Raw genomic sequence first — 9,017 nt, 5'->3', positions numbered from 1 at the left:
CATGGGTCGAGCTCAGGTCCAGTGCAAATATTATTAAGGTTGGCATTTTTTATGCTTGAATTTGGGTTCACATCAGGTCTCGCTTCAGGTCGGGTACCCCCATTGACAGCCCTACCTATGGCAGCACAGACCATTCACAGAATTGTTGCTACAGATGCTCAAAGACACTGCATCCATAATCAAGCTGAATACCAATGCATTGCAAGGAATCTGTACAATCTGTTCTGATAAACAAGCAGCACATATTTTGCTTCAGGGTTGTGCATTGTGCACCACAGGACAGTAAACTTAGGCCTTACTAGCATGGAATGGAAAAGCTTGATCACATCGTTTGTTGGCATCAATGACAGCCCTAAAGAAGAAGCTCACAGAAAGCAATCAAGAACCTCTTAATTTTGATTCCAATCAAACTCAAAGACTACATTTGAATCTTGAGCTCCCATTGGATCACAGGTTTTATCAACGACCCAAAACAATCACGGAGACACCCAAACATAAATAAGACTCATGTTACAAGATCGGCACACCTGTTGGGCAATGACAAAACACAATTCTCACAACAGAGAAACAGAGAATACAAGAAAGCAGCAGAGGCTGGGGATCCCTTTCTCCAGACTAGAGAAGCCTGAGATGCGAAGTGTCATTCCACCTTCTTATCTGCCAACCTGTTCTCAATGAATGCTCCAAAACTGTTGTTGAAGAATCATCTATACAAATTTTCTGAGCCATTAATGGACTGCACCCAAGCAGACCTGTGAGCACACACTTTATTGGTAATGCATGGGTGAACACACCTACACAGATGGCCTTTACATCTGCATCATGAACTTGCCTGATGTTGACATCTCGAGGAGAATCATCGTCTGTTTCATTGTCCCCCATTGTCACATACTGCAGCCTGCTCTTACCGGAAGACTTCTTCCGTAAAGATTGCCTGTGCCTGTGAAAGAGTTCCCACTGAAGAGCAGAAGGGCCATCCCTTTCATGAGGGTGGGCTTGCATATGTGAGTTTTGGCTGGAATAATCTGAACTAGGCTTATGCAATGTTCTAATAACTGTATTATTGAGGAATTCAATCATCCGAAACTCTACATGCCTAAGGGATTCTCCAAATGGTGGAGAGAAATCAGGCTGCAATCTCTCAATCAGGTTTACCATGTCAGGAGTATATATTTCAGAACGGGGGCAACCTTCCCACTGACCGTGGCTCATCTCGGCCAGAGCATCAGAGGATTGAATTTGATCCTCTGAAAAGCGCAGTTCCTGCAAATTTTGAAATATTTTCTGTTGATTCACTTGAAGTTGAGGAGTCCAATAAACTGGAAAATCAATAGATGAACAGACTTAGATAACCGAATGTTGATGCCAAACATAAAAAGGTGAACCAAGACAGAATGGATGAAAATATCAGCAAATGAACGCTGAAACAAATTGTCAAACTGATTCCTTGCTGGTGTTGACAAAATTTGAGTATGCCAGAAAAATTCTGCATGTCGTTCATAACAAGGAACCATATAAACTGGTGCAAAGGCCACCATCACTAGCATTCCCCCAAACAATAGGGTTCAAGATACTCCAGCTACAGATCTCCACTTCATTGAATCTGTAGAATCTCCATTGCACTGTCAGAAGGAAACTCCAATTTAACCATATCAACACCGGTATTCCACTGAATATCAGTAGAATATCACAGGTATTTGATTTCTAAATCTAACTCTTCATAAACCTATTCTTGATAACAGACTATGATGCTCCCTAAACCCAAAAGGATAGATACCCATTAACTCTACCCAATCCACTAACTCATAATCATAACTTGAAAACACCTGTAACCATTTGGCATGTATGCCTTATTAAAAGAACAGCTAAACTTGAATCAATTGGCAACTATGACATCGAAATGACTAATTATGTGTCACAGGACTTGCCTTTCCATACAAACACTAGTAATATGAGTAGGAAAACTAGGGTTGCTTCCACTAGCTCATAATCATAACTTGAAAGCACCTGTACTGTAACCATTTGGCATGTATGCCCTATTAAATGAACAGCTAAACTTGGATCAATTGGCAACTATTACATTGAAATGGCTAGTTATGTGTCTCAGGACTGCCTTTCTATACAAACACTAGTAATATGAGTAGGAAAAGTAGGTTTACTTTCATAGGTGTCTCTGTGCATGTGTAGATTTTAAGATATTCCACGTTTCACAGCACCGATAACTGTTTCAGGAAGCTTTTGAAAGAGGAAAAAAGAACTGTATGCACTATGAAACTACTGCATCAAAGAACATGCAAGTATGATAGGCGAATCATGTGATGTATTCAGAATCTTGCTGTGTCATATTGAATAGGTCACACACACGATGTTTGAATGCATGTGTGCATGTATGTGTTCAAAATTTTGCACTTATAGACTAGCATATTAGGAACAAATCTAGAGAGAAACTAGACATCCGTCGCCTCCCAGTTAATATTCTATACATCTGCATAAGGAAAAGTTTATGCCTGAAGCTTATTCTGTGCTTCTCAGATTTCCATCTTGAAATTCCTATGAGCCCAGAACAGAACTTGGAATAATACAAACAAGAGAAAAAATATCATGCAGCTTTTTTTTCTTCCTGAACAGACTAAAGGACAGAAACCATTGATAACGGGTGATTTAAATGTTAGGACTTGGGAATGTCCTGGATCTAGAATTTAGTCAACTGACACAATGCTTCACAAACAGGCTAGTTAGGAGATCACTTACCATGCAGGGCACCAAGGATAAAGTTATAGCTCTGTCATGCACAAACAAGATCAAGACATTATGTTGATAAAACATTTTCAAGCACATATTTCAAAGCACAATTGCTTGGTAATGGCACACCTGCACAGAATAACCAACAGCTATATGCTTCTCCAGAAAGAGGGTATATAAAGCACATAGCAACAAGTCCACTCCACATGTTACAGTGTATGTGCCAAGGAATAAAAAATCATTGAAGTAGGACAATTTAGTAAATGTTAGTTTTCTTTTTCACAAAAAATACAACACGAACTAGATCCAGGGATCAACAAAAGCAAAACACGAGAAATTTAAAGAAGAAAAAGCAGCCAATTGGCAACCAGAATGTTTACATCCATGTGCATTTAAAGAAGCAACAAAAGGACCAGGAATAGGTCTCCTCGATTTAAAAAATAAATAGAAATAAAAATTCAAATTAAATACTGCAATCAACTTGGAGGGCATGAAAATAGCATTATTAAAATTTTCCAACATTCCAAAGAAGAGGAGTTCAAGTGGTTCTGCCAGATGCAAGGCGATGCTTGGAATTCAATATCAAGCAGGTGTTATAAGTGGGAATTTGAGCTCTAAAAATCATCTTCATTTTAGTTGTTAATGCTTGCAATCACACAGGACTTGGCGAGTTAACCACAATACTGTGACTTGCAAATGGATCAGTTCCTTCCATAAATAATGTGGTTTGCAATTCAAAGAACCCGCTTTAGGATGCCTTTAGGTAGGTGAGCAGGTTTCTAACCAGGAGCGCAAGTGACTTCCAAGTCATTCAATCATTTTATGATAAAGAGCATGTTTTGCAGAGTGGCTACAAGTCTTTCTCTGCCACATATTAGCTACTAGACTTTTATGAAGCAGTAGCACAATACATTAGAGGGAAAAAATTCAAACTAGATAAACGTTATTTGCAACCTTAACACCCATCAGATTCTATATCGGCCCTTACCATAAATCGAAAACAGAAAATGACCAGACCTAGACTCCCTGTCGGTTGAGCGTCACCAATGCTAAAACTGGCGAATTTTTCTAACCTTGCCATGACACCCTCAATCCCAATTAGCATATGTGGGCCTGAAAAGTCTCACATAGTTGACAATGTCTAATGACAGGAAAAAAATAGTATCTTTAAGAAACAAGTCTCCCATCTAAATGTCTTGGCTAGCAACCAATCTCCCAACCAAAATTCTTAGCTATCTGGCTCAACAAATCTCCAACTTGAGTTTTGCACGGATGGTGCTAATCAAACCTCAAGGAAATTCAGTACTGAATTCGCCCCTTTCAATAAGCTCTACACAACCGGTGACATCAGATTCAATCACTGAACCGCAAAGATACCAACAAAACCTTTTTTCTTTTCAAACAAAATCAATCACCGGCATTTCAATTCTTCGATCAAAATAAATGCCCATATACCAAATTCATACAATGCAGAGCAATATCAATCAAATATCACGTCAACCATAATCCAAATCTTAAACGCCAATTTCAAAAAATGACGATCACCATCAGACTGAAAGCCATGCAATCACAACTAGAATTTAACAAATCTAATGACGCATCGCGGCATCGATTGAAACAAAATCACCAAAGTTCTCAATTGAACAAACCTAATCAAATCAAATAGCGGATCATTAGTTGCCCTCAAAAGGGAAAAACACGGAGAAGCTGAAATCTGCACGAATCGAAGGAGATGATCGAGAAAACCTGACAAACAGACGCCGCGGTCTGCCGGGCCCGCTCGAGCGGCGAGCAGTAGACGGCGCTGAACCGGACACCCTGCGAATTGAGGAACACGGCGAGCACCCTCGCCTGCCGCTTCCCGTTGGCGGTGAGCCCTGCCGACGGCCACCTCCCGCCGACCAAATCCGGCCTGACACTGACCCCGCACTCGCCGTGGCTGATCAGGAAGACCTCCGTCCTGAGGTCCTCGTTGAACCCGGCCGCAATCGCCGCCGCGGTGTCGTCGACCGAATCGCATCGGCGGAGCACGGCGGCGTACGCCTGTCCTTCCGGCGGGAGGCGCGCCGGGGAGAGGACGTGGCAGGGATCCCAGACCTTGATGGAGGGGCCCAGGTAGGGCGTGCCGAGGGCGGACAATTGTGGGGAGAGAGGGGACGCCGAAGGATGGCAGGGAAGAACCTCGGGCTCTTGTTCTAGAAGCTTCTTCTCCAACGGCTCGATCTTTCCCGTACGCGATTCTCTCCTGAGAATCCCTTCTTCTTCTTCTTCTTCTTCTTCTTCTTCGTCGTCGTCGTCGTCTTCGTCCTCGGGCTTGGGGTTGGATTGCGCCGAACCCATTTCGGGAACGAAACCCTAGAAGATCAACGTTTGGCTTGCGGGTTTTGTAGGTTGAGGGATATCCGTTAGGCTTCTTTGATCGCGATCCAGGACCGCGTTTGGCGGGGCAGGTTCTTCGGAACTGGGTCGCGGTGAGTTCATGGTTTACGCTCCTGAGGTCCCCTCATAAATGAAGGTGGCCGGGAATGACCGAGAAGTCTTTTTTCGGACTTTTCGGGGGATTGGGAAGTTCCGGATCGAGTTTCCGTCGGGATTTTGGGAACTTGGTCGCGATTTTCTGAGATCTGGTGTTGGACCAGACTTCTCTGAGCTCCCACTCTCTCTCTCTCTCTTTCTTCGATTCACATTGTTCTGTAGAAGCATGCAGCAAACAGAAGGGGTGATGAACCGAAGTGAGTTTACGGATATACCCTTAGCTTTTGAGGTTTGCTTCCATCAGGTGTTTTTTTTTCTGGTTCGGGTCAAGTTGGTTTGGGGGGTTAGGATGCTTCGGGTTTATTGGGAGTTGGCGGTCGGACCCGGTTTATCGGGGATGGGCTATGTCACAAAGATACGTGTATATGGGGATGGGTGATACGAGATCGACTCGCAAGCTCAATTTTTTTTTTATGAAATTTTTGAAAATTCAATCAATAAAAAAGTATTTCTAAATATAAATTAATATTATTATAATAAACGTATGTGTCCATGTTAGCGAGTGTCCGGTTGTGCCACCAGGGATACACCAATGGAGTGTTTCTTGTGATAAATTAAACAATTTTTTTGAGGGGTGAAAGATGCAAAAATTTATAGGCATCCTTTATCATAATATAAAAAGAGGTCATTTTTATGCAGCAGTGGCACCTCTTCATCTCAACATTTTTCGAGATGAACACCACACCCATATGGAGAAATGTCAAGATGGGTAAAATGTGTTTACAATTAAAAATTACTTAAAAAAAGAGTTTTTTGTTTTGTTGTCTATGGTTAGGCGTAGCGATGGCAGTGGGCTCCACCCCCGCTCCATCTCAAAATTCTGCCCTTCATCCCTGCACCGGTTAAGCTAATATGGGGCAAAGAAAAATCATGGGGCGTTGTTTTCCCCTGGTTTTCACTGCAAAATAAGTACAGGATCATCGGGCTGCTTAATTAGGGGTGTAAATAGATCAGAGATCCAACTCGATTCTAAACTCAATCTGACCCATATTACTAGATCTGGATAATCCATCTGTGAACCCAAGTTGAATTGGGACAAATAATATCGGGGTTAGAACCGGATAAATAAATAGATTCAGATCTGGGTCAAATCCGGGTCTTAACCCATTTATCTTTTTCTCATTAAAGCCAATACATTTGACTCCTCCATTCATTTGATAGAGAAGGTCTCAAATCTTTCTTGATCAGCCTCCGAACCTATTCCAACAGCTCGTATTCACAAACACCGACCTTCCTTGAGCTACGTTCGAGTCCCCAAGGGTAGGTTTGAAAAGAAAAAAATCACAAAATAAGGTCAAAGTGTTAAAACAAGGTGCTCAAATGGTACATCAAGCTTTGAGTCTAGATTGGTCATAGCAGGCTCAATCATCTTCTTTGAGTCGTGGACCCATGAGCCATGACCAAGTTGGGAGTCGGTTTGCACCGGGCCAATGCACCAAATAATGCATGGTAAGAGGTAATTTCCAGTCCTTATAGTGCATTTTTTTATTCTCCCTACTGGCAGACAGCTCATTGCTAGAAAAATTTTGTTCCTTCTTATCCTTGTAGTTTGCATGCATCATGATTTACTTTACAACTTACATGTCTTTTTAACTTTATAGCACTGGACCTGTGGCCGGGAGAACAAGGTCTCGACACCCACCCCGTCTCAAAATCTTGCCCTCCATCCTTACACGGGTTTTGATCTTAACCTCCATCCTGTTTCGTGTCCTCCATCCTCGATCCAAACAGGGCAAGGCAAGGGCGGAACCACATTTTCCTCGGTCCATTGCCATCTCTAAAGAAGGATTGGGAATGGGGCAAGGCGGGGATGGGGACGGAGTGGGGCAAGAAAAATCGTAAGTCCATCCCCGCCTTCATTCTCACACGGGTTTTGATTTTAAACTCCATTTTTGCCTCCATCCCCATTTCATGTCCTTCATCTCTGGTCCAAATGGGGTGAGGCTGGGCAGGGCTCCATTTTCCCCGGTTCACTACCATCCCTACCAATGAATGATAGTGGCCTCATATGCACCATGGAAGCCATGGAAAGTGGAGCCCACTTACGGTGTGTGGTGTCAATCCACTCTTACCTTTGGTCTATGGATGCAAATGGGTCGAATCCAAGATGGCGGTTTTGCAAATTTTAGTTATTTCAGATTTAATTGTGTTAAGAAAATTGAATTTATGATAACCCTAATTTATCAGAACTCTAGTCATGTTAGAGTTCCAAAATAAAGTTTCAGAAGATAAGATCGAAAGTTCCAGCCAGTCGATAATCATTATCGTCATCTCAGAATAGAGTTTTGTATATAGGCATTTTACGTTTTCTCTTGTATAAATACATGTACCTACCGTGTGTATATATGCATATCAATGAAAACATAGCTTTTCCTTCAATTCTTTATTTTCTCTATTAGGTGGTTTTCTCATGGTATCAGAGTTATGACCTTGAAGCATGCTCATTCTTGCTTGTTCATCTTCAATAACACATATTTGGTGTCATATGGTGAGCCTTGGTTGCATAGTCCCTGCACCATGAGTTTACAGTACTTCCTGAATCTCAAACTCACTGCAAACAATTCAGCTTGTCGGTGAATTCAATCGTATGTGCAAATCAGCCTTTGTGATCACTGACGTCTCTCACTAGTCATCGTCTGTTCTACAGCACTACAGCACAACACACCATTGGCGGAATCTGCATCGATTCCCTCTCTAGTGATTCTCCTGTCGGTCTGCACTTTTTTTTCCTTGTTGCTCAACCCACAAGCCGCCTTTTGCGCATCCGAGCCCACTGAGTATAGTTGTTGTGTGCTGACATTTTTGTACTACATCTCTGTTGTGTTCAGCTTACTGCATTATTAATCCAGTTGGTTGGATGGTTACAGTCGCTCTCAAAAGTTTTTTTATTTGTTCGATCGCCTCTAATCTTTGTTGAGCTCGGTCTTCTTTATCAACCAGGGAGCATTCGGGCTTATCCGGTTCTAGCATTAGTGTTTTTTGCATTGCTGGCTATTCTTGTTGCTTAAGCCTCATTGTCGTAAGGAGCGGCATTACCAGAACTGAGTTTTTTTCTCTTTATGTCAATGGCGCATGAAGAAGGAAGTTTGAAAGATATGCTTTCCAAGACAAAATCGGGTTAGGAGGCCTCTAGTCCTTTCTTCATTCATCACTCTGATAACCCCAGCAACGTTTTGGTCTCCCAACAGTTGACCAACGATAACTATGGCACTTGGAATAGAGTCATGATGATGGCTCTTAGTACAAAAAATAAACTTGGTCTTATTGATGACTCTATCATTGAATCTAGTCAATCATCCATCTTGGGTTCGCTGTAATAATATGATATTATCTTGGATTTTGAATTTGGTAAGTAAAGAGATTGTCAATAGTGTAATATACTTCATCACGGCTCACAAGGTGGGGAAAGAGCTACAGGAAAGGTACACTCAAAGTCTGGCACCACGGATCTATCAGATTCAAAGCTCTATTTGTCACCTGCAACATGAAACCATGTAAGTTGCTACTTATTTTACCAAAAATAAAATCAATATAGGACGAATAAAGTTGTACTCCCAAGTGCCAATGTGCAAATGTGGCTCAATGAAAATATTCTCTTATCAATTACAAAAGGAAAGGGTTATTCAATTCTTGATGGGACTAAATGATTCATATAATGCAGTAAGAGGGCAAATCCTCTTACTCGAACCCTTGCCCAATGTGACTAAGGTATATGCCCTGGTGCTTTAAGAAAAGAAACA

The 9,017-nt window shown here is 41.9% G+C and overlaps 1 protein-coding gene across 1 annotated transcript; it reads right to left on the bottom strand.

Moving 5' to 3' along the window:
* Positions 1-370: 370 nt before the first annotated feature.
* Positions 371-5,399, bottom strand: LOC149811365 (uncharacterized). Its single transcript, XM_089993574.1, has 2 exons — positions 4,489-5,399; positions 371-1,263 (listed from the first exon to the last, which is right to left on the bottom strand). The coding sequence occupies exons 1-2, from the start codon at positions 5,080-5,082 to the stop codon at positions 616-618; spliced, it is 1,242 nt and encodes a 413-aa protein (XP_089849700.1). The 5' UTR covers positions 5,083-5,399; the 3' UTR covers positions 371-615.
* Positions 5,400-9,017: the final 3,618 nt, after the last annotated feature.

Source organism: Nuphar pumila, chromosome 17 (assembly GCF_984573655.1).
Source record: "Nuphar pumila chromosome 17, dmNupPumi1.hap1.1, whole genome shotgun sequence".
In the NCBI taxonomy this organism is placed as follows: Eukaryota; Viridiplantae; Streptophyta; class Magnoliopsida; order Nymphaeales; family Nymphaeaceae; genus Nuphar; species Nuphar pumila.
Note: the sequence above shows the minus strand (reverse complement) of the source record. Positions and strands in the feature narration are given on the sequence as shown.